Below are 25,770 nucleotides of genomic sequence, written 5' to 3' on the forward strand. Positions count from 1 at the left end.
TTAAGAAAAAGACTTCACATTTTGTTATTTATCTCAAAAATGTTGCCTATTTTGTTGTAAGAGTTTTGAATATCGTATACACTCAGCGCCATCTACAGCATTTTTTTGGTCCAAACCAATGAGCTTTGAATTGAAGAAATGTTTTCTAGTCAATTTTTACAACAGCACATAATTCAAATGAAATTTTTCGATGAATTCCCTTTTTGCTGAACATTCAAAAATGATAATTGAAACGTTTCATTCATGAACAATTTTCTGAAGTTTTCTACATTTTTCCAGAAACTGTCTACAGATAGAAAGGCAATGCAATGCACACACGCACACACTCACACATATGCATAAACATCTTTTTTTACAAAGTTGAAAGAGGACAAGACTATGATGACTAAGCCAGCAACACTCATAAAATAAGCACCAGCAACAACAACAACAACGACGACGACAAACCGATGACAGATATTCATTTGTTCCCTTAGAATACACCGACTCTGTATACCCATACAAACGGCTATATACAGACAATATGTACATGCAGAAATATTTTTAAGATGGCGTACGTTGCGTGTTGGTGATTTCAATTTCTGGTCTAGCTGAGATATCACATACAAAAAATTTTTTTTGTACGAATAAACAATACACGAGTGCGTATTGACATTTTAAGTGAACATTCGAATTGATTTATTTCTTTTGATTCGGTGCGTATAAATTGTGAAGTTTATTAGAAATTCTCTATTTTTAAATTATCAATACAAACCCAAAAAAAAATCAAATATGCATTTAAGCTAAATGAATTTTATTGGATTTGAATCAGTCGAAACAGCTAAAAAAATGAAGCGAGAAAGAGGCAGAAAAAAAGAAAAAATCTCCGAGTGAATACCGAACAAAATACGCTTTTATGAATTGAAAATAGCAAATTTATGTTGAGGGTACAAAAAACTATACTATCTAACGCGAACACAAGAATTGGTGCAGAAATAATAACAATTGACAAAACGTAAAGTGTTTTTGAATAGTTTTTTTTTGTCTTTTGTTCCTCCTTGGAGGTGCATTTCAATTTGACTGGTGTGAAGTGGACAGAAAATGTTAAGAGAGAGAGAGAGGGAACGAAGTGAACTTCATATCACAATTCCATGAAATTGATGAACAAACAAGAAAAACATTTTGTGCACTACTTAACTGACTGATCAATTAGGCAAACACAAAAACAATACGCGCATACTTTGGAATTTGAAGTGCTTTTATTTTTCGAGACGTGTTTTTGTTTTAGCATTCATGTTATTGTTATTGTTCATAAATAATAATAGAGCATGAACTGAGACCAGACGCTGTGTTGCAACTGAGCATACGCTAATTAATGTCAAATCTTCTTGTTGTATTTAGACTGAGACGGACTAATCGAAATAATCAACTCAGGACGACGACCAAAACACGGGAATAGAGAGCAACGAGCATTCGGTGACGGAAACGATCACAAAAACTATATATTTGCTGAGAAAAGAAAATATATACAAAAGAAAAGGTAGGTCGTTTATTAGCTATTAAATCCACAAAATGGAATACTATTTTAAGAGCTATGATTTATTTTATAAAAAATAAACTGCGACGTAATCAGTTTTTTCTATATGGTTTCTCAACAGACGGCAACCAATTTACTGATAAGTAAGAACAGAAACTGTCGAAATGGAAGCAATAGCAAAGCATGATTTCAATGCTACGGCTGATGATGAGCTTAGTTTTCGGAAAAATCAAATTTTGAAGGTAAACACTGAAAATTGCAATTTGTTGTTTTGAATTCCATTCAAGTGGGGCAAGTGCAAGTAAGACTTTTAATTATTATGAAGTACTGCACAACGAATGCCCATCCATTTTGGAAAATTAATGCCTGAATTTATCGCTTCACAAATTAAAATGTTATTCACCGGTTTTTTTCTCTTTTCACATTTTAAGATTCTAAATATGGAAGATGATATGAATTGGTATCGAGCCGAACTAGATGGCAGAGAAGGTTTGATACCGAGCAACTACATTGAAATGAAAACACACACGTATGTATAAGCGAATTCATTTTATTCATTTTGGCAATGTCGATGCCACACTCGTTTCTATTTCAATACATATTTATAGTATATGTTTAGTACTGTGAGTATCTCTAATTAAATTCAATCAATTCGGTGTTTATAGTTGGTACTATGGACGAATCACACGTGCGGATGCTGAAAAATTATTGTCAAATAAACACGAGGGTGCATTTTTAATACGAATTAGTGAATCCAGTCCAGGAGATTTTTCGTTATCAGTAAAGTAAGTGTGATCAAATAATCAAGAGAAAGAGACAGATTGATAGACAGAGGAGCTGAGATTAGCTTTAAACGAAGTGATTAAACGACTCAATTATATTTGTTTAGATGTTCTGACGGAGTGCAACATTTCAAAGTTTTACGAGATGCGCAGGGCAAATTTTTCTTATGGGTGGTCAAATTTGGCTCACTGAACGAACTTGTTGAATATCATCGCACTGCCAGTGTGTCGCGTTCGCAAGATGTTAAACTCAAAGATATGGTTCCAGAAGAAGTAATATATTTTGCTCTTCAAATATTTTGAATTTTAATTGGTATTTCATACGATAGCTAACGTTCTGCAATTCTTCTTGGTGCATAATATATAGGTTCTGGTTCAAGCATTATACGATTTTGTGCCACAAGAATCCGGCGAACTAGATTTTCGACGGGGTGATGTAATCACAGTTACCGATCGATCTGATGAGCACTGGTGGAATGGTGAGATCGGAAATCGAAAGGGCCTCTTCCCAGCAACATATGTGACAGCATACCATTCATAATAAAGAACAACATAGGACTCATATTATACTTGTATACACAAGTATACTATACTTAAAATTATACAATCAATCAATCAATCAACAGAAAAAAAAGAGAACACACAGCTTAATGAAATTATGAAAAGAAAAAAATAACCACAACAAAAAAAATCGAACGACAACAAAGAACAAACAGATAAACAAACATCTATTTTGCCGCGTACTATGAGCTCTAATCATTCGAGGATACACACATATAATTTGATAACTTGCCTGTATTTGTTTTTGTTCAACTGTGCTTACGATTTTTAAATAAGATCATAGTTTGAGGTATGTGCTTCGTGTCCATCAGTTTAAAAATGAAAGAAAGAAAGAAACACGAATAGAGTATTAAACCACTTTATTCGTCACATCAATTAGAGATGCAAGTTTTCAAACGCAAAGCTTAACCTACCTACAATAAAATCCTCCTCCGGCTTAGCTGATACAAAACTGTCGCGAATATATGCATGCTTGAGTAAAAATTGAATTGTGCATGTATCTCTGATTAAGTAAATATGATATAATTTTACATATTTTAATTTATTTTTACATCTTCTTCCTTTTATACATTTGTATCTATTGTGTACAATTATCTCTTTTTTTGCTGTAAGCCTTTATCCCAAACAAATCGTAAAATGCATTTCGAGGAAAAAAAATTATTTAAATGGTGTGTGATTTAGAGACACAAGGGGAATTGTTCAGAGAGAGACTTTGGTTATGGTTTTAATTTTTCAAAAAAGCGGTATCATTTCCATATTTGTTTGAAAATGATATCAACAGTTTATATGGCACAAAAAAAAACACCAACTGATTGATATTATGTTCCATATATATTCATGGTATTCTACATACCGAAGTAATCCGGATTTGTGATCTACAACGTAATTTTTCTGCAAAACAAACTTTTTCCGATATTTTGCGGGACTATGAAATCGAGCAAGTTCCTCAACACTATCCTTTTTTCTTGGCAAAATTGGAAGGAGTTTACAAAGTTTTGACATTATAAATACCATAAAACAAAAATTCACAAAATCCACCGATGATAAATAAAAAAAAAACGATTAAAAACATCATGACATCTCATGTTGTTCCAATAGATTCGAAATGTTTGTAAGCCAACCAAGCAAGCAACCACACAAGCAATCAATTAAACAACACTTAATTTATATGTAATTATGTTCTTTTTCCGAACAGAAATCTATCAATCCACTTACTTCTTTTACTCACATGAAAATATAGCAAAATTCATATCGTAACCGAAAATTAAGCGAGATAACTGAATTTGCTGTATGACATTTCAAACGAGAAAAAAACAAACAAACAAACAATTACATATACGAATGGTCCATTTGAGTTATTTATTTAGTACGCGCACAGTAAACAACAACAAAATGAAATACGGCTGAAACAAAACAAATTCATAACTGTAGTTTTCTAAATGATGAAATAATTTGAATATATTATAATAACTATTACATTAGTAGCGACGTTTAATTATTTTTTTTTTCATTTATTTCAACAAGCATAAGCAAATCGATGACGATAGACACACACACACACACATTAATTTAGTGTCCTCAAGTCTTTTTTTTCTATTGAAAATAAATCCGTTGTCGCACATTTACACGAAAGCGATGCAACTGATTTAAATTTTACCATTGTTTTTTAAAGTCAAGGTCCATTTTATATTGGGGCAACAACAACAACAACAACAAAAAAAGAAAGATTTTTTTTATTTCTTGCATAAAAAAAATGGCATTTGTATACATTTCGTCAGCTTTATATAAAATGCAGTTTAAATGAAAAACAAATCAGAACAACAGTGTTTTTTGTGTGTATATGTGTACATTTATTGAACAGGAAGATCTCTTACACCATCTAATCAAAGTGGGCGGATAATCGGGCAAAAGTTACTTGTATCTTAATCGTAACTTGTTCCAAATAGTTCTATGTCCAACAATTTGCATGTGAAATTGAAGAATTTTTCTCGCAACGATTTATCTTTTGACAAAGAGTTTACTGGTACACGAACACAGTTACTTAAGTACGATCCACCTTTGCCTTCGATTCTTGGTGAAATTGCAGCATAAACAATCGTTCGGGATCCCTCTTCCGTGTTCTGGAAATAGAAAAAAAAACGTTAGTATTCATGTAAATAGTATGTTCATGTAGTGGCTTACCTTGAAGAATAGCTTTTTGAACCACGGAACATAGGTAGTACTGGAATGAACAAACAAATCAGTATCAACCACACCAGGGTGAACGGCGTGAACTTGAACATGCAGATCTTCGTCCTGATTGATGAGTAGCTGAAGATGACGTGTGAATAATACCTGAGCCAGTTTACTTTGGTTGTACGCATCAGGTGGATAATAGTTTTTACTGCCGAACATAAGACAATTCAATGAGAATTTTTTTCATTCAAATCGACAATCTCAAAAAAGAATATTCACTTACGTTCCATTAATATCATCCATGTTGATTGTTCCCAAAATATTGGCGCATGATGACACATTAACGATTCGGGAGTTCAGATCTTGTGTTCCGGCCGCTCTAAGCTGAGGCATCAGCAGATGTGTCAACAGAAAATGACCGAGGTAATTCACGGCAAACTGACTTTCAAAACCATCTTCGGTAAGGTAATATGGTGTGGCCATTATTCCGGCATTATTGACAAGTAAATCAATTTTGGGAAATTTCTGTTGTACAGATTTTGCAAATTGTCGCACCGATTTGAGATTGCCGGTGTCCAAATATTCATAATAAATTTTGACACCATCCAATTCCGAAAAATCGACACGTGATTCGATGTTTTTCTGAGCCTCTTTTGGATTACGGACACCTAGAAATCATTTATATGATTAAATTATAAATGAAATACATTTGGATTCATTCAATTGGTTTGCCAAATTGGGAATGGGTTTGTGTATTTTTGTTTCACTTCATCGGGAATTGTGAGCGGACTCAGAACCAGATTTAGAACAAGTATTATTCGCCGAAAGTAAACGTAGACAATGGCACATTCGGTTACCACAGAACCTGTTTTGATTTTTTTGCCACTTCAATGCGAACAGATTTTGATGTGATATTGAAATTCGGTAAGTTTTTTTTTCCTTTATTATATCACTTGAATAGAGTTTCATTGGGATACTACGTACGAATGAGAGTTTTGATAGGAGAAAAATCTCCGCTGGGTTTCATGTCTTTAGTTTTGAATGACCTTCGGCGACCTCGAATTTGGATATTACGATATCTCAATGTTTCATCGAATGTCAAACTCGTTTACAAAGATCGTTCACGCAGTCTTCAACAAGTGAATAGATACATTCGGTTGCTGAGAATTCAGCTGTTGATCGTACATCACATGGACGATGCTTGCTCATATTTGTCGCTGTATGTGAACGAAGGTAAAACATGATTGCTTTACAGCGTCGCATATATCTTTGCTTACATACAACCGCCATAGTTGAAGAGAATCTAATACAATTTTCTTGCGATATTCTAACGATAGACAGATATTTATCATTTGATTTGAACTTACCCATGATCACATTTATTTCGCATTGTAACAATTTTTCAACAACATCAGCTCCGATGCCTCTATTTCCACCAGTTATTACAGCTACACGACCTGGCTGCTTGAATAAATCTACAGAACAACACACATATTTATGAAATCAATTGTTTCGATTGACAACAAAATGAGTTTTTTCCGGTTGAAACTGAAAAAAAAAATCAAATGATTTATTATAGTCTATGACTTACCAACTCGATTATATTTTCGCAGATAGTAGTCCTCAATGAGTCCTCGTACGCCCAAATACTGCCACAATATCTCTGATTTGAATTGTTGCCAATTTTTTGGCATTTCTTTGGATGAACGTCCAAGATAGAACGCGACGAACCCCAAGGTGCTCAACAACACAAATAAAAACATCTTTACTGTGATGATACTATTCCACTATCTAATAAAATAATATGAGAAAATCGATCGATTATTATTAGTCATTGAATTTAACAAAATGGTATTGAAAATATGCACGAAAATCAACAGAATCAATTTACATCGGTTATCATTGCAGATGTACGTTAGTCGATCGGCCGACCGAACCGAAAATCAGATTCTAGTGATTCACTTGTGGTATGCTGCAAATGTGTCATGTATTCGCTTTTGTTTTTGTTTTTGTTTGGATGACATATTTATGTACAAATCCGGTAATGGTGTTGACACACAAACATTTTGCTTATACTTTGGAAAACAATATTTTTGTTCAACATTCATTGCATGCGCGCATTGAGCACAACCCACTTTCAATTTGAAAACACAGTGACAGCATTATACTATTGCTGGTTTCTTTTTGAACGGGCAAGAAACGGGCAACTTTTTGTAATACCATTGACAAAATCATGGAAATTATTCGGTAGATATTTTTAGTATAATACCAAACTGAAGGATTTTACAAAAAAAAATGTTTACTTTTTAAGAGGCAAGCGTATACTATTGCTTTGAATGGAAACCTCGAATTTTTGTTCATTAAAATTTACTTCCGATCGACTTTGAATATCTTATCATTGGACTCAATTGAATTCATCATGCCAAACAAATGAGTTTGCATCTCATACACTGTTTTAACAATCAATTGATATTGTTTGCATATTGTTCTGAACTATGTCGCTTCTATTGCAATGTTACTAAATAGAATATGTATTATTTTTTTTATTGCTGGTTAACCCTCTAGTGCATACAACTGCCTTTGGACGGGCAACATTTGAACGCCTGTATAACATATATGTCGGATCACATTGCTTCAAAAGGCTATTCGTCCACATCAAGCGTGTCGTGTTACGAACAAGAATGTGCACAAAAACGACGTTATTTGACAAAATAACTTATTATTTCCCTTCGAAATTAGACACATTTTTGACACTTTTAAACAAAGGATTTGATTGTTCTCTGTTTTATGTCAATCACATTTCCTGACTATACCTTGATGAATCCAGGATTATGAATATTTTTTTAATTATCTATGGCCAAAAGTCAACCAAGTACCAGTACTATCAGCCCGAGAAAAAATTAATGCACTAGAGGGTTAAATGAGAAAGTTTTTCCATGATCTTCGCTCAAATAATTGAAAAAACATTTCTGTAAGTTAAATTTCTTCACATGTCAAATCATCCACACACAAAAAACGATTCAAAGCACCACAGGTGGCATAGAGATCGATAAAAATTAAAATTCCATATTGATATCAAAACTGTTTTGTTCAATACAAAATTCGGAGAAAGAGAGATTCAGAAACACACAAGCAACACAATTCTTAGGAGAGAAAAAAAAACAACAAATTTCCGATTTGCTCCGATAATTTCATTGATATACGGAAAAAAATTGGTGCCACTTTACTTTCACAATCATTCAATTCGTTCACGTAGAGTTGGAATAGTCTTTTCGATTACCTAATACGACAAGAGAATTTTGTTTTATTCGCCACGGCGGTCAGTTCACAACTGGTTTTATATTTTACACGTTGTTCTACCGGCGATTACGATACACCAGAGGTGCTGTGCTCATTAACGATGCTCTCTTCGCACACATACCCAAACTGTTATGGCCATGAGAGAGTATGTGTGGTGTACCGTATGTAACGCAATATCTTCTTTCGGCTGATGATGATGATGAATATTTTATTAGTATCGAAGCGCCTTCGTATTCAGAATAACTGTGTCTAAAATCGCGTATAGCAACTGCTCGTGGGAGAATCGAAACAATACTTTGCGATCGGCAACCGCAAAAGGTGGCTAATTGATAGGTACTGAAGAGTAGAAAAGTTTTGATTATGACATAAATGGCATCTGCTTAAGATATTTCTTAATTTGGAATGAGAATGAACGTGATATTTCATCATGGTTTGACACTTTTGATTTCTTTCATTGTTTTGTCGCCTGAATAATTCGTTCAGATGACATTCTGTGTATATAACTTTTTTTTTTTGGTTTCATTGTTTACCTGATGTTGTCACCCATTGCGAATATTACAACGCACTTAATAAACACAAAAATATGCGTTCATGTGGCAAAACTGGTTTGTGTATCGCATAAAAAATTATTTCTGGACTTTGATCATCAAAACTCATCAAGAAACTTATCGCATCAGTCGACTTGGGTTTAACTCAGATTGTTTATGTCACAACATTTAGACATAACCTCGACTTTCATCGTATGCCATACAGTGACATAGAAATAAATGTACTAAGTACTTACTAATTATATTTCCGAAAAAGATGATTAGACTAGCTTGTCATTTTAAGAGCTTTTTTACTGGAAGGATGGATGAAAAGAAATTATGCGAAATCGAAATAATAACTCGATGAGAATATTTTATTAATTTCAAATATTTTTTTTTACAATCATTTCCCAAATTGAATTTATATTAGCTTGAATAAATTAGGCGATTTGTAACGAAATTGAAATGATTATAAACAAAAAATTTCCATTGAAATAATTAACTGAAATTTTGTTGAAATGAAAATCTAAAAAGAATTCCGACCAGCAAGTGATTCTTCTTAACTGTTGTCATTAAATTTTTTTAACGATTATTAGTCTAGTGTCTATATCAAAGCATTGATTGCTTTAATTCAGTGTGCTATTGTGCAAAAATTTATTTAAACAAAAACTACTTAAACATTAGAATTATTTATTATCAATTAGATGGAGAAATGGATATCTCTGAGCAATTGCATAGTGCAATTTGTGCACAGTTCGTTGGATGTGTCTCGTTTTAAAAGTAAATAGTATTATCTTTTACGGATAGATGACTGCCAATGCCATCTTCATTGTACTAGATTAACGTACTAGTGAGGGATCGGTGCTTTTAATATATTCAAAGTTCAATTCAAAGCCTTCTGTCGGTTTTGAATAATGATACATTTGACTGAATTTAAACGCTCCTCCATACACTTTAAGACCCATTATTCAGTAAGCCCAACTGATTCCTTAATGTTGTGCTACGTGATCCGCGTATTTATGCAACACCTATGGAAAAAGGTAGATCACGTCTGTAGCCCAATGGCTACTAGCCATATTAGCACCGAATTCAGGGCACAGACCAATTCAATCCATATAAGCATACGCTTCGGCGCAAATTGGACGCTATATGAACTGTCTAAAACAAGAGGCCGCTTTTCCCGAATACTTTACATAAGTGGTAATTCATCGTATGCAAGAAGACACTTTGAACTGCTAGTTCAATTTTAATGTTTTTAGTCGTTATTGCAATAACGATGTGACTGTCTTTTACGTTCGGCAGATTTAAGTTCATTTTTTTCGGTAAAAATGTTCGAGTTCTTCTTTTGAAAACAGTTCATTTCAACACATTCAGCCTCTTATTTTGTGCGGTCCATATGTATGAAATATTGTTTTTACTTTAGAGCATTCATATGAACATTGCGCCAAAATGACCAGCCATGGTCTAAATTTTTCCAGGGGCATATAACAATTTGATTGTTTTTATTTGTTTTCAATGTTTTTTTCCCTTCTACTTCGTGGGGTACCAAAACACTTGGAGTTGCTTAAAGACTGTACTTAAAGCGAAAAATTTGATGCAAATACAAAATTGCATAGATGGGATCACAATAGCATAGAATTAAGGAATCAAACATTAAAAGTCAGAGTGTAATTTTTTGCTGGATGTGTTCGTTTGCTGCTAGCGGAACTTTTATTCCGACATTCCATTTCGTGTGTAAGTTATTATACATTGGGGTGAATCGACTTTTAAAATGATGAAATGCGAATGTGCCTCAATAGAAAGAGAGACGAGCGACTTTTGTTCCCCAGATTTCTGGATGGGCAACAAATTGTTGCTAAATTGTTCAAGTTGTACATAAGAAATCGGCCTGAACCATCCCCAGGATGAACTTTGTGGCCATTCAGTCGGAACGGGAAGAAAAATCAATGAGATTTTGGATTTTATGATATTATGGTGATTTTTTGCTTTGTGATTTTCCTAATTTTTAACCTTTTCGTCTTCTAATTCATCGGAAATATATTAAAAGTCGAAGAACCATGAGGAAAATCTTCAAAAAATCTGTGAAAAAAATCGAAAAATAAAAAAACTCATACATTTTTCTCTCTTCCCTTTTCAATAGAAGATTTATGATATGAAATCGATATAAATCGCCAGAGGGTCAGACCAATCCACGTGATTCACTGCCGTTTAAGGTGCTAGGAAATAGCACCTTCACACCTGAATATTCAGCAAACGAGTAATTCCGACTAAAAACTAGACTGACAAAAAAAACTTTTGTGGCATAAGCCTCATAAGAATGCGGGAACATTCAGATGCAATCAATCCTAGCTGCAATATGTGGTATGATATTGAGATAATTGTTCTGTTTGAATATTATATCTAAATATTATATATTAAAGTTAGAACCAAAGAAGATTCAAGACATTGATTTCTTCTTTCTTCCATTTGCAAATTTTTCCCATTTAATCAAAATTATTATTTTCCTATTATTTTTATAACTTTTAGTTCTTTTTTTTACGTTGAGTTTCACAAAACCAAGAAAACGACACCTTTTTAATATCATAAATTGATTGATCAAAATCATCGTGATTATTAAAATAAAACGTTCAGTGCAGTTTCTAAATAAATTCAAATTACTCTATGTACACCCTTTACAGACGTCGTGCCATGTGGAATTGTGCATTCTTCCACACAAGGCGAATTAATATTTTATATTTCATCACTCAAACAGTCCTTTTCGCATGATGTTTCACGTTGATCGTCAATCTCTGGGCTTTTTAGTCGATTGCCATTGTTCATCTCCCCATTGACAGAGATGTTCTCACCAATCTGTTCAACTTCAATATACTCGTCGTCCTCTTCAGCGTTTGTTTCAGTCGAATATTGCTGACATTCGGATTTGATGTTAGTATCAGGATTGATGTCTTTTTCGCTATCACTGTCTTCGTTCGAGTCTATCATTTGGTTTTGTTCTCGTTTTATGCCATTCGATGTATTTGCATGCACATCTAATGGTGTTTGCACCGGGGTGGTGCTGATGCGGCCAGACTCATGATCAATGAGATGATTCTCGAGTTCGGCTCGGAAATAGAACTTTTTGGCGCAAAGATTACAGTCATACGGACGATAGCTTGGACCGTGTTCTATCATATGTTGATGCAATCCAGACGGCAGAGTGAAAATCGCTGAGCATATGTAACAATTGTAGCCACGCTCCTCGCATCCTCGAAACGAATGCTCAATTAGGTGTTCTTCCAATTCGGTTGCAGTTGAAAATGGTTTTTTGCACAGATTGCAATGATGGTCAGGCAATGGTTCAATATTCGATTTCAAAATAGTTTCTTTTACTGTTAGGTCGATCTCCTTTGAAAGGGAATATGCAGCATGTTTGTTGTGATTGTTGTGTTTTTCGTAGCATTTTTTGCACACTTTCGATCCATATTTGGGTGGCAGTGCGACTAAACACAGTGCACAGTTGCGCTCCTCACCATCACTGGATGATGAACTCACATGAAACCTATTTGTAATCAAATCGTATGTTATTGAATTATTATCAATCGAAAGTGAGCCCATATATTATTCAAAAGGGTTGAAACTTACTTGGCATGCAGATCGATTTCGAATTGTGAACTCAATGTTTGGCGACAGCAGATGCACTGAACCGGTAATTCAACATTTCCGTGCTCGGCCATATGAGATTTGAAGCCTTGGATATCCGGCAAATTTGCAGAACAGTAGGTGCATTTCCCCTGAACCCCAACTTTCGAATGATTCAGCTTATGTTCAGCGAGAATATCCGCCGATGGGAAAATTTCGTCACAAATCAAGCATTTGTGCTTGCCACCGGTGTGGACTGTTTTCATGTGATTTTCCAGTTCGTTTCTAATTCAGAAATGGAAAGAAGGAGTTAAAAAAAACAACAAAACAATTTCCGTGTTCAATGCGTTTACCTTGACCGGAAGTTGTCGTTGCAATAGGCGCAATTGAGGCTAACGCCGGTTTTCATATTGTGTGTGATCTTTTGATGTGTCAACATTTCCAATTCACTTTGGAAGTCTTTGCGATCGCAGATATTGCAGACATTGCATGCGAGTGGTGTGTCAGCAGATGCTTTTTTCTCATTGTAATGTTGATCGGCGGTAGACGTTGGAGGCATGAATACCAGTGGATTGGATCTTAGAAAACTTTTCGATGCATATTCCGATTTGTACAAGTTTAAGAACGATGGAATTTCTGGCGAATGTTCCGCAAATGGTTTTGAAAATTGTTGCGATTGGTCCAAATGTTCGGAAAACGATTTGGAAATATTTGAAAAATGTTTCGAAAGAGTGTGAGTGTGCTGTGAAAACGTTTTTCCGATGTTATCATAAAGTTCGTACAACGGAGGCGGTAGTTTCAATGATGCAGGGCTTGACGATGATGATGGTATGTTCAGTGAATCAAAGAGTTTCGTTGGTCCTGCTCCGGTGCTAAAAGGGTAGAGTTTCTTTGCCGCATAACTGTAGTCAAACATGTTGTTGTTAAGATTATCGATCTTATACGGTCCCAGCGAATCCTTCTCCGGAAGACAGTGATGTGTTTGCATATGGCGTTCTAAAAGAAACTCTATATGAAATGCCTCTGGACATAAGGTGCAACGGAATGCAACTCCTTGCCGTGAATGAGTTGCCATGTGAAAATGCATCTCTAGCTCAGACGAACAAACCGTTCTACATAGGGAACATTGCAGATTTGGCAGTGAAAGCATTAATGAATGCTGCGTTCGTACGTGGTTTTTAAATTCATTTTCTGTTTCGAACGCTTCCATACATGCTGAGCACCTAAATGAGTCCTCTTTATTTGAATGTGTCATCGCAAAATGAATTTGTATTGCCATTTTTGACTCGAAAATTTCGTAACAAATACCACACTTCCAAACATTTTGAGCGTGCGCATCAAACAAGTGCTTTTGCATACTTTCAGCGTTAACAAAATGTTTATTACACCCAAACGAACACGTATACTCTGTGGTACTGATTAAGAAATGGGATGAGACGTGCAATTCGTACTCGTTTTGGTTGGTGAATGTGAGACCGCATTGGAAGCACACAAAGTTCTTCAACTCGCCACGTACCAAATGATTTCGAAGATGATCACGGAAAGCTTCAATGTTTGGGAGGATCAAAGTGCATTGACTGCATCGCAATGGATCTGGACTGGTATTCGTGAAGTCGGGTGTAGTTTTTTGTAGTCGCTTTCGGTTTACATATGAATCGATTGGGCTGTTATTTGGTGAGTGATTCACTTCGTTGGAATCTTCACGTTTTTCACTCAATTTCGATTCCGATTTTTTGTTGCTCAAATCGGTCGGTAAATCATCTTGTTTAACGTCACCATTTTGAAGGTGCTTTGCTTGTTCATTTAGATTTTTTCCAGTTGTATCGTGTTCGCCTTTCGATGTGTTTGATTCGTGTTTAAGATGATTTTCTTCGGGTTTCGAATACTCGAGTGGATGCACAAAATTTTCGCTAGACTTTCGACGGTAATTGTCATTTGCATCGGCGAAACCAGTCGATCGTCTACCAATGTGTTCCATGTAAGTGGCTGGATTACCAATTCGATCTATATGCATCGAACGAATGTGTTGAAACATACTAGAAATCGATGGAAACTTCATGGTGCAAAATTCACACGTCAAATGAAGACTAGGGCTAATTCCAGAAAATGGACTTGCTGCTGCCTAATCGATTAAAACAGAAAAAAAACATTTTTTTTTAAGAACTCCAAATTATGCCATTCATTCTGGTTGATATTCACCTCTCGCAAAACAATAGCGTGCATTTGTTGAACATGAGAATGTAATTGCTCCAAATTTTCGAAATCATTCTTAGTGCAGTAGATACAATACAAAATTGAGGTATTGTTGCTGTGATAGGCAAAGCGTTTAGCATTGACAGCCAAAAGCGAAGACTGGCTTGGGGTATCTCGTTGATCAATATGTGGTGAGTATTTGCGTTTATATAAACTGTTGCTACTTGACGCTGACCCCGTGGATCTTGGGCTACTTATGCCAATAATGGAATGAAAAATGAATTAGTCTCTACGATTATAATTGGATGCGGCCTGTATTTGCCTACCTGTAGTTTAATGTACTGTTCCTTTGAAGTGCTGCTTGCTTCTTGTGGCTCTGCATGTGGGAGGTTAACGCAGCGGCCGTATTGTAGCCACGATTACAAACTGTGCATTGGAATGGTTTTTGATTGTCGTGGGTCTTCATGTGTATTTTCAAGTGATCGCTAATGTAATGAATACAAGCATTTCATTTATTCTCAATAATAATAACAATAATAATAATAAGTATGAAACGAAACTCTTCTCTTCATTACGATAATTTATCAACCCTCAGTGTTAAGCATTAAGTTTTAACGTTAAGCTTGGTTTTCGTCAAATTTTGGTTTTCACGTTATAAGCAACTAAAGAACCGCCTGACTTTAACCAAATTGGTTCAACCAATATTGTAAATCCCAAAAATAAAGAAGACACCTTGACAAGTGAAAATGCCCCTCGAAGAAATGCGATGCGACGTAGGATGCACTTTACACAGGTGTTTGAATTTTTCCCACTTTTCAGGGGTTTTATGAAGTTAAGTATGCATTCATGAGTTAATTTATATCAAGTCATTTCAAACATACCATTTCTTTTACGTCGAATATATTTTTACGCTTATTGAAGGACTTTTCTAGATTTTATCCCACAATTTGAAGGAAAAAAAACGATAAATGGATAATACAGCGCAATAACACATGGAAAAATATCTCAAAATTTGAACAAAAGAAATATTCAAATCTTGGCAGATATGCCGAAGTTATCTCAGCGATATTTTGCGATAAAATGTGTGCCCAGTGTCGGATAATCGGATTTTCTTGTCTTGTCGCACCAAAGCGAATAGCCGTTTTGTGTTGAGTTTTTAGCAAAAAATTATCCGTTTTTATATTTTTCAGGTAAACGAATTGGTTTCAGTAATCAGTTTTTGAAAAATGAAATCCATTTTATAGTCAAATCTTGGTCGAAAACCGTACGAAAAATAAAAAAAAACTCTATTTTTTTAAAATGAAGCCTAGCTGTAGATAATAATCAAAACTAGAAAGATTACCGATCGATTCTAACATTATATCATCTGCGATGGTTTTTGTTCTTCATAATCATCAGAAGGAGAAAAACGTTTCATAAATCAAAATCGAGAGAAAAACATTAAATAGAAAATCACCTTCTTGAAAAAGCGGATTCGCAGTGTGGACAGCGGTAGCGCCGATCTCCCGTATGTAGTTTTGTATGTCGATCCCGTGACCTCTTGTGCTTGAACAATCGTGCGCAATATTCACATTTGAATGGCATGTGCTCCGCATGACTCTAAAAACAATTAAAAGTAGAATATAGAGGTCAAACATTGACAGTAACCAAGAAGCATTTGTACGTTTTTCTTTGCTTCTTCATTTTTTTTATTTCATTTTCTTCAACCAAACAATTTTTTTTTTATAAGAAACAAGTTCTGGTGTACGACAAAATAAATGAAAGAATCATGAAAAAAAGGAGATAAGAAAAATGGTCAACACCAGTGAAACAATGGCAATTTTTGGAATGACACAACACAGAAATAGCAGAAGCAGCGGCAGTGTGGCGGCAAACACAACAACAACCCAACACAATTAATTTGGATTCTAGAATTTACAGTTTTCTTGTTTGATTTCGTTTTATGATGTTTACAGCACGCTCATACTGTTCACTAAATCTCTTCATATTCATGTTTTTAATTTTGTTTACGGCCTGTTACAGGTCATAAAGCTATTAAAAAACACACAATCGTAACATTCAAATAACAAAATAGTTGTTGTTTTACATGATGCATAACAAATATATATGATAAAAAGAATTCAACAAGATGGAACAATGGATTCGGCCAATAAAAAAATTAAGTGAAAGAGCCAAAGCGCAAAATGACATCGCACAGCTTCAATTCGGCTGTTGTGAAATGGATTCAATGAAATCTGAAGATGAAACCGTGCGACACCTCAGTTCATACAATCGCACATGTTTCACAACCGAACGTTACATTTTTCCCGAAATAATACCTTTCGGTTGGTTGACATTTCACTGCAAACGCGTATGCCTTGATACACATTTCATTTATAAAGGCTACAATTGTATAAAAAACCGTTATAATTTACCCGAAAAATGATATTGCCACCGCATAAATCTAATGGTGAGATGCTAATGTGCTCGGCAAATATGCTATACTTTTTTGATATCGTACAGAATATTTTTTGTCTGCAAGTTTTACAATTGTTCGCAATGAAAATGATGAAAAAATAGAGACACTATCGAAATTAAAACAATTGGCCAATATGGCACACGTATTAACCTTATCTAAAGAACGAATAAAATAAATATAAATTTACTAACGAATTTTTAACCCCAAGAAGATCATATAAGCGATTAAAGACAAATTATATTGACCATGGAAAGGTGGTACGGAAAGATTAAAATAAATATAGTTTGTCTATGAGTTTATATCAACTTTGTAATGCTACAATTTCATTTAAGATTTTAACTGAGTACCAAATTCAAATTGAATTCATATTTGCTGTGAAAATTAGGAGTTGATGCACATCTTGAACAACTTAACTTCTGTTTACAATGGTTAGAAAGCAATGAATAAACGAAAGTCAAAACGTTTTGTGTGGAAGCCAGGCGCTGAGAGAGAAACATGTCAAAAGAATTGCTAATATTCTCAACATATCGACGCATACAACAGTAAAAATAAGGAAACGTAAAAAATGCGCTAATTGTTGTGGTGCGCATCATGTATATCGTTTGTATCGTTTCACTTCATGCAACGGCATTTATTTGCTTTTTTTGTATCATGTTCTTTTGATTTGAGATCTTTAACACAGATAATTATTAAATTCTTGTATTGCATTGATATTTCTTTTATCGGGAACGATTTACGCGTTGCTTTTTAAATAACTTGATATTATTGTAGTCGATATCGTTACGTTTTGAACCTCGCCAACAGCGCAAAATATGCAACACGATTTTACACGATTCAATAGAGTGGAGCGTTTGAAATATTTTTCTGGGTAACTGAATCCACGATATCCAAACGAGCCTTTGCCATAACAAATAATTTGAAGTGTTAACTTTTAATTTTATTATCATTTGATATACTTTGTATCGGATAAAAAGATGTTGAATTACATTTATGGTTACGAGACGTTTTTCATTTGTTATTTCAGAATCCCACCGAAAAATTGCATCTTTTTTACGGGATCGGTCTCGTAACTTACGAGAAATCGGTCTATCATTCTCGTTAATATTTCGTCTCAATTGAATTTCACAATACGTTTCACATTAAATATCTTTTTGAAAATTTTGAAATAAACTGAAGTGCACAACAATCTTTTCATCGGTTTTGTGACTTATCTTGAATACAATACGGTCAAAAATGAGACCCTGATTTCAAAAAACGCTTCATACTTTTTTGTTATTTTGAAAAACAAGACATGAATGGATTCTGCCCAAAAACGTGATAAAAATAGGTTCTCATTTAAAAGGTAGATATGAAAACCCATTTTCGAGCAAAAATGAGATAAAACTGATGTGGAATAGCGTCTCATATATGATTCGAACATCTATTCTCACCACCCTATTGTTCAGATGACACAGAAATGGCAGCATCAATACTTTTCATTAGGACTTACTTTCAAAGAGACAATGTCACGGTCGTTGTTGTTCAAGCTATGCAGATTCCCGAATTTTTCTTCATAGTTTTCATTGAGACTATTAATATTCGAAAAAAAATTAGCAACCGAACCGAAATTTTTATCAATATTCCACCTGTTCAAAATAATTGTGATTTTATTTCTTCTTTTCTCAATTTTAAAGACTAGAAGCAACATTGAAACAAAAAACTAATGCAAACTTTCAATGAGCTGATTTTGTGCTTCAACACCCATTCCGCGCTTCGAAATTATGCATTTATTTGCAGTATCTTCTTACGGAATTTGTCTTGTGATCACCTTGTATGGCAAGAAGATGAAGACTCTCATATATTATTTATGAATATCTTCGGGTTACTTGTTCTTTGTTCATCAATGCCACAGAGAACTGATGTATTCGGTTGTGTTTGTGATTCTCTCATTTTACACTCTACGTGCCGAACGTTTTTTTTAAGTTCAATTTAATTCTTTTTTCTAAATTTAAAGACAGGGTCTGACCAAGGACTTGTATGGTCGTGGAACAAAAATTCTACATGGCATAATATGATCTCTTAGTGAGTTTGGTGTGCACAATAATTTACAAATATTTCCGGAAATGAGTAAATACAATTTGACATAACATCTTTTTGTTGGAAAATTACGAAAAATAAAATGTGGAAAAATAGCTTCATCGAAGTGTTTAATCAAATAAATCATTCTAATTGCATTTTTTATACAGTTTCTTCGCACATTTAGTACGCACTTGTAGCACGCGTGTTGCATAAAATTAACAAATTCACTAATTGAATGTAAAACAAATGCCTAGTCTCAATCAAATTGTTCATTATAAAACTCCATTTCTTGGAAGATATTGCCTCAGGACATCGGAAGAGGAGCTTGGATGTTGGCCCTGTGTATATCGCAAATTTGATGAAAATGTAGAGAAGTCGTAACCACCAAAATCATCAACGGGTGATAAATTCATATAATATTTGAATCTGTGCTCTGAGCTCTCAACCTCATCAATTCTGATGAAATGGTGTTTGGCAACATTACTTCATCGTGAAACGATCGTGTGCATCGATTGTCATATCAAATTATTATCATTTATGTGGATGGCGATCAGTCTTTTCCATCGGTCTTGTGTTCGGAGTGTTTGTCCAGACGTGCAAACATCTAAACATACTATAATCATTCGAATGCCAACTATAATCGAATAAGTACAAGTGTGAAGCAGAAAAACGTATACATGTCGAACGGTCTTCTTCTTTAGTTTTGCTTTTGCTACTGTGCACAGAGACTATAAAACGTTCCACGAACGATTTTTGATCACACCGATCCGTGCTGAAAGCGAAAGAGTAAATAAAATTTAAACAACAAAAAAAAGCGACACCGAAACAGCGAAAAAAGAGAACGATATGTGACCAAAATACATAATAAATCGTTCTGTTAGTTTTTCTCTCTTGTTTATATTCACATTTTGTAAGTTATCGTTAAATAATAAAGCTACTGCATGTATGCATCGTTCCATTATTCACGTTTGATGTGTAGATGATGATAATGACGAGTTTGATGCGATTTTGTACGTTTGATAGGAACGAACAAAAAAAATTTGTATGGAAAGCGTTTGCACGCAGCGCCAAGCCATCAGAAAACCAAAAAAAAACGTATGCTTTTACGAGGTCACGCCAAGCGTCGGGGTGAACGTGTTGAAACCCATTTGGCCATAATTTCCAAATTAAAATCATTCAAGTCTTTACTCACATACACACAACACACTTTTTCGGCATATCAAAAAATTTGCCGCTGAACGAGCATGCGGTGCCCTTTAAAAAGACAGCTTTACTTTTATTATTAACACTTCTTCTTGGATTTTTTTTCTTCTTCCGTTTGTTTTTTAGCTTGGAAAACTAGATGCATAGACGGAAAGGAAGTGTTCATTATTACTCACCTGTTCATGCTTTTTTAAGTATCCCAGCCTGGGAAATGATTTATCACAAAACTGACAATGATAAGAGCCTTCGACGTTATTGTTAGTCGCATTTGATGGTAATTGTGATGTGGTTCCATTAATTTTAGCATATTTTCCGAGTCGACTGCCTTCCCCTTTGCTCTTTGCTGTCGTCATTGTGGGTTGCTCGCTATGCACTCTTGACGATACTTTAATAGTGGCGTTGATCGGCGAATAGGCAACCCCTGTTTCCGATGATATACGTTGAGCTCCTTTCATTGCCGGTGTGGTTCCCGTTTCTTCATCATGCTTTTCATCCCGTTCGGGCAATATGTTCTCATTTATACCACCATTCTCACCAAGTGAATGCTCCGAATGATGATACTGCTGCTGCTGCTGCTGATGATGATGATGATGTTGTTTCGCTGTGATTTTATTATTGTTATTAATGCTAAGAATATTATCCACTTCGAAATTTGGAGTTGATGCCATGTCAGGAAGTGACGGCGAATAGCTTGGTGATGTATTTGATGAATCAATATCTACTGTCGTAAAGAAAAAGAGCAGGGAAAAAGAGTACAAACGAAGAATTATATGAGTATATAATACAATGCAGAACATCTCTCAGGCTTACATGTTAAACTGTACTAATGTTCTACCACTAAATGTAATTCTTTCGCGAATGTATGTAAATTCGCGCATCAAATCCGCCTAATGGGTTTTTTTTTGGCTTATGAAAAACCAAAAAGTGGATTTTCTTAATTTATTCACATTCAAATAAACTCAACGAATCCATCAATAAATAGCTGAAACAAAATTTATGATGATCTCATTTAGCAATTCACATTCATTTTCCTATTGACGTTTATTTTCCACCTTTAAATCAATATGTGCTATGTGCAATGCCTCGCATACGGTATCTATTGTGTATGTGTTGCTGGAATCAAAGTGCTAACATTTGTAAATTGATAATGCTCTTTTAAGGGTTGCTCCATCATAAATTGTGGGTTTGCGGTTGCAGATTTACCCTCTTGAAAATTGCCACAGTTGATCTGATGTGTCTACAAATGTGCCAATTTGACGTAAATGACTCACAATGAAATTGTTTTTTTTTCGCGTATGTTGAGAACAAATAATAGGTTACATTTTACCAACGAGCCAAGGGAAAAAAATACGCAGAACCCTTGGATATGTTTCCACATAATGAGAATAAATGAAATTTGGTCAGACACGAAAATATATTAGATTCCATCAATCACAATTTTTCCTTGGCAAAAGCATAGCAAACAAATGATGAAATATAGAAAAAGACACTTTTTTTTTGGAACTCAAGGCGAAAATGAATCAATAAAAGGAAAGCGCACAAGTGCTTTTCATCAACACGAATGAAATCTCTTCACAAAACGAAACAAACCATACTTTATTCGCATTTTACATTGAATGAAATATCTCGGATTCAGATGCATTGTTTGACGAGCAATGAATGGTGAGCATATGATTTGAGAGTGAAAAAAAAACTTCTTTTAGCAGAACTGGACGATTCTTTCGTATCCTTAAGGCATACCTAAACACACCAGCGGTGAATGTAACATGTGTGCATTCTTTAATTGAAGAAACTGATATGATACATTTTATCAATGGCCACCCCGATACAAATTGACTGTAACAAGTGAACAAATGAATAAATTGTTTTTGTATTTGCGCACAATAAATAGAGTATGTAAGATATGTGTTTTACTCTAAAATATGCATTAATTGTACCGATTGCGGTAAACGGAACGAAGCGTTCGTCATTTAGCAATTAAGACAATTACAATGTTAAAACGTTCGCAAACACTTGCTGCTCCCATTGATACCATGCAGTGGAGTGGAGGCACATCGGACACAAAGTATACACAACAATTCCTAAGCAACCGGTGATAAATACAAAATTACTATTGATATACCGAAGACTATAGAGTGTTAACTAATGCATCGAATGGCTGTTCTTTGGATATCTGTCAATGAAGTGTAATGCAAACGGAAGACAAATGTTAAATATACATTTTATAAACGATGGTTGATGACATTTATGTTGTATTCAAGACATATTTGATTCAGTTATATTTGTTTCAGTTATATTTGTTTCATAATTTTCTTCCGTTTTAGTTTTATATATATCATGTGTTAGTCTCGATGAGACATTTGAAAGTGGGTGAAACAAAGTGGGCTAAATCTTAATCAACTTTTTTTTGTCACATTGTATCATCAAATCAGTCATATTGATGCAGATACACTATGCCAATTCCTAACGAATATACGAAAAGCTTGCTGAAACTCAAAGAGGTTCTCAGATTTAGTCGTAGCTAAGCAGTTCTTCTATTTGGAATAAAATATTTGCACGCTTTGATGTCAAATATACATTTTAAAATGGACAAGCATGTCCAATTGTCCATATACATGTTGTTTACAACAAATTCGTCTTCTCAATTTAGCTGGAGGCAATTGGTTTAAAAAAACGAATATGTTATTTGTATAATCAAAAGTAACACCGCAACCAAACTTAATGATCCGGTGGATTATTTCTTAATTGTTGAAAATTTGTGTTCGGAAGCAACCAAACTGTTGACACTTTGTTTTTGACGAAATTTTTTTATTGAATCAATTACGCGTTCCATGTCACCAATTAATATGCGCTTCTATTTTGCGTGATTGTTCTAATAATGCAGCGTCCAATAACATTCATTAAGTCAACATCCTATGTGCTAAAGAAACGACAATTAAATCTGCGTTCTGAAAGCCGATAAATGCTCTCTTGAGTCGTAGCTCATTCGGTACACGAGTCGGGTGTAGATTCATTGCATTTAAGCACCACGTCAGTTCGGAAGCATTATCTATTTAATACACGAAAACAAAATAGTGGTACTGCATGCGCGCGTAGATTTTTGTGTGTCTGTAATTTAATGAGGGATCTCCATATCTTCCTTTGTTTTAATTGAATTTAATAGCAGAGGAGCATGATGATCACACATTAAAAGTGTGATCATAAAAAGTACAACTAAATTAAGATGAATACAAGCATAGGCGTTTCAGGATACGTTCAATTAAGCAGTAAATTGTATTCAATCACACTTCGTGGATATCTATTCGGTGCGAAGATGTTCAAAAGTAAATTGAAACCGAGTGCAAATTATTATTCACATCCACTACAATCGGAACACAAATATACTCTTATAGTTCACATTACATTTGAAGTGCGACTTTTCGAACGACGAAAGCGAGGAGAGATACGAAATCTTCGATTCAAAGAAATCCAAAATTGATCAGTGTTTTTGTTCATCGAATTTGATCAAATGATTCAAGATTTATGAAGTGTTTTCTTCAGAAATCTTCTATTCTACAGTAGAATATCGGAAAAATCAACTCATACAAAAGTTTATTGCCCAGAAAAGTTTTCGCATTTGGAAAATTTCATGATTTTTTTTGCAAAGAGAGTATTGGTTTGAAGAATTATTTTTTTTTTGGTCTCAACATTTTAAGGATGAAATATCACAAATCTCCGGAAAATAAGAAAAAACCAGGTCTTTTGAAATGTCACAGGAATTTGATTCACCTCTGGGACATTTCAATTACCTATTCCGAGATTCTACTGAATCAATCCAACGGAAGATGGTTTTTTTTTTAAATTGATGAGACTTAATTTTCGGAACTTCATCGATATGTTTGCAAAAGTGAAACTTGAACCCATTTATCGAAAAGGGAGTACTTGCTTCCGGCGCACTCGCAAAATTGTAGTTGGAATTACGGCAATTTTAAAGGGTTTTTTTTCACGTACCAGATTCAAATAACGTTTTTGCACACACCTCTACCCGAAATCAAGTCCTACCGATTCAATTGTGATGAATCAATTTTCTATCGAAATAATCAAGGGGAAGATTTCCTTTTCTCATTTCACAATTTTGATCCATAAAATTGTATAAAATGAAACATTTTTCATAAGCGAATTTTCTATTTGGATTCATGGCAAAAATAAGTGAGTGATTGAAGCTAAATCAAAATAATAATAAATAAAAAATAAAACTCGTATGATAAATTTCAAGTTGATTGTGGTGAGCGACTTATTCCAGAGATTTTCTTCCGATTACAAGTCTTCGGCTTTCTGTACAGGTTTAGCTCACATACAAACACTTGAGTTTTACCCATATGAATAAAATATAACATCGAGTGCAGAAGTATTTCAAATTTTGTCAACGATAATATTGAGTAACAGGTTTCGATGCAATATGCATGATAAATGATAAAACAACATCACACACATGATTAGATTTATTTTATGATAAATAATTCACTCCGTACCTGGGCTACTGTCTTTATTTTGTTGAATTTTTTCAATAAGTGTTTCAAGACGTGTACTCGGCCCACGGTAAAGCATTTTTAAAGCCATAATAAGATCAATAAATTAATCTTTGGAATAATTTTTTTTTCTCGACCGTGTCATCAAAATATAATTTCATCGATCACTTCAATAGTTAGTTAATTGAATTTAAACAGAAACTTTTTGCAACCATAATCCCAATCACTTTGTCTATCAAAAAGAGAAATTTTGATGTACAATTTATTTTTAAACGGAACTTAACACGTTCGAAGATCACAACAGTATTTCGTATGATAATTTTGCACACGTTTATAATTTGGTAGAATTAATTCGTTGACTCGAAACACCATGAATCATCACTCACTTCACTCATTATTAGTTCATCATGAAAAATCGTACTATATTATTTAACAAACTTCCAAACAATGTATGATCACCTCCGAATCAAAGAGCATCATTCTTCATTTTGGGGACGAACATAGTGAGAGAGAGAAGGAGAAATGAGAAAGGAAAAAAAATAATGTTGAACGTGCGAACACCAAAGTGTGACTGACTCTACTGGGACGCTGGCGCCTTTCTATATACTAATAAACGTGTTATACATACGGAGAGAAGAATCTGGCTTCACATTTTACGCTTTGACTGCCACCGTAAAGCGTTACACATGAGCACTGCTGCTACTGCTGCTGCTGCTGCATTATAGGTCCGTACGTATAGTTGTGTGTCTTCGACACAGTAGGCATATTCACACAAACAATGGCAATGATGAGCATTAGCGATTTGCAAAAGATACATGGGCTTGATAGAAACAATAGTTACTTCCACTGTTCCACGATAAAAGTGACATAG

General features: G+C 34.5%; 3 protein-coding genes across 9 annotated transcripts; 1 reads left to right on the forward strand and 2 right to left on the reverse strand.

Annotated features, from left to right (window-relative positions):
• The first annotated feature begins 284 nt into the window (after positions 1 to 284).
• Positions 285 to 4,671, forward strand: LOC129575302 (growth factor receptor-bound protein 2). Of its 3 annotated transcripts, none has more exons than XM_055458600.1 (7): positions 285 to 695; positions 1,381 to 1,519; positions 1,638 to 1,758; positions 1,948 to 2,045; positions 2,182 to 2,301; positions 2,406 to 2,571; positions 2,666 to 4,671. In XM_055458600.1, exons 3-7 carry the CDS (start codon positions 1,681 to 1,683, stop codon positions 2,837 to 2,839), a joined length of 636 nt encoding a protein of 211 aa, XP_055314575.1. In that variant the 5' UTR covers positions 285 to 695; positions 1,381 to 1,519; positions 1,638 to 1,680; the 3' UTR covers positions 2,840 to 4,671. The 3 variants fall into 3 exon arrangements, with proteins under 3 accessions (XP_055314575.1, XP_055314576.1, XP_055314577.1); XM_055458601.1 differs by having other exon boundaries at positions 522 to 994; XM_055458602.1 differs by having other exon boundaries at positions 695 to 926.
• Positions 4,672 to 4,678: 7 nt separating this feature from the next.
• LOC129575301 (dehydrogenase/reductase SDR family member on chromosome X) lies at positions 4,679 to 9,035 on the reverse strand. Of its 4 annotated transcripts, none has more exons than XM_055458598.1 (6): positions 8,865 to 9,035; positions 6,626 to 6,825; positions 6,402 to 6,509; positions 5,318 to 5,702; positions 5,041 to 5,242; positions 4,679 to 4,979 (listed from the first exon to the last, which is right to left on the reverse strand). In XM_055458598.1, exons 2-6 carry the CDS (start codon positions 6,795 to 6,797, stop codon positions 4,782 to 4,784), a joined length of 1,065 nt encoding a protein of 354 aa, XP_055314573.1. In that variant the 5' UTR covers positions 6,798 to 6,825; positions 8,865 to 9,035; the 3' UTR covers positions 4,679 to 4,781. The 4 variants fall into 4 exon arrangements, with proteins under 4 accessions (XP_055314573.1, XP_055314572.1, XP_055314570.1 ...); XM_055458597.1 differs by having other exon boundaries at positions 8,315 to 8,996; XM_055458595.1 differs by lacking the exon at positions 8,865 to 9,035 and adding an exon at positions 8,262 to 8,652.
• A 173-nt stretch (positions 9,036 to 9,208) lies between these two features.
• Positions 9,209 to 25,472, reverse strand: LOC129575062 (zinc finger protein 423 homolog). 2 transcript variants are annotated; one of them, XM_055457900.1, is made up of 8 exons: positions 24,903 to 25,472; positions 20,568 to 21,109; positions 16,129 to 16,271; positions 14,999 to 15,157; positions 14,679 to 14,922; positions 12,833 to 14,601; positions 12,483 to 12,764; positions 9,209 to 12,399 (listed from the first exon to the last, which is right to left on the reverse strand). In XM_055457900.1, the coding sequence occupies exons 1-8, from the start codon at positions 24,988 to 24,990 to the stop codon at positions 11,592 to 11,594; spliced, it is 4,035 nt and encodes a 1,344-aa protein (XP_055313875.1). In that variant the 5' UTR covers positions 24,991 to 25,472; the 3' UTR covers positions 9,209 to 11,591. The 2 variants fall into 2 exon arrangements, with proteins under 2 accessions (XP_055313875.1, XP_055313874.1); XM_055457899.1 differs by having other exon boundaries at positions 20,568 to 21,112; positions 24,903 to 25,459.
• Positions 25,473 to 25,770: the final 298 nt, after the last annotated feature.

The sequence above is a fragment of the Sitodiplosis mosellana genome, unplaced genomic scaffold, assembly GCF_009176505.1.
Source record: "Sitodiplosis mosellana isolate CC-2019 unplaced genomic scaffold, AAFC_SMos_1.0 Smas_scaffold_6166, whole genome shotgun sequence".
Classification (NCBI taxonomy): Eukaryota; Metazoa; Arthropoda; class Insecta; order Diptera; family Cecidomyiidae; genus Sitodiplosis; species Sitodiplosis mosellana.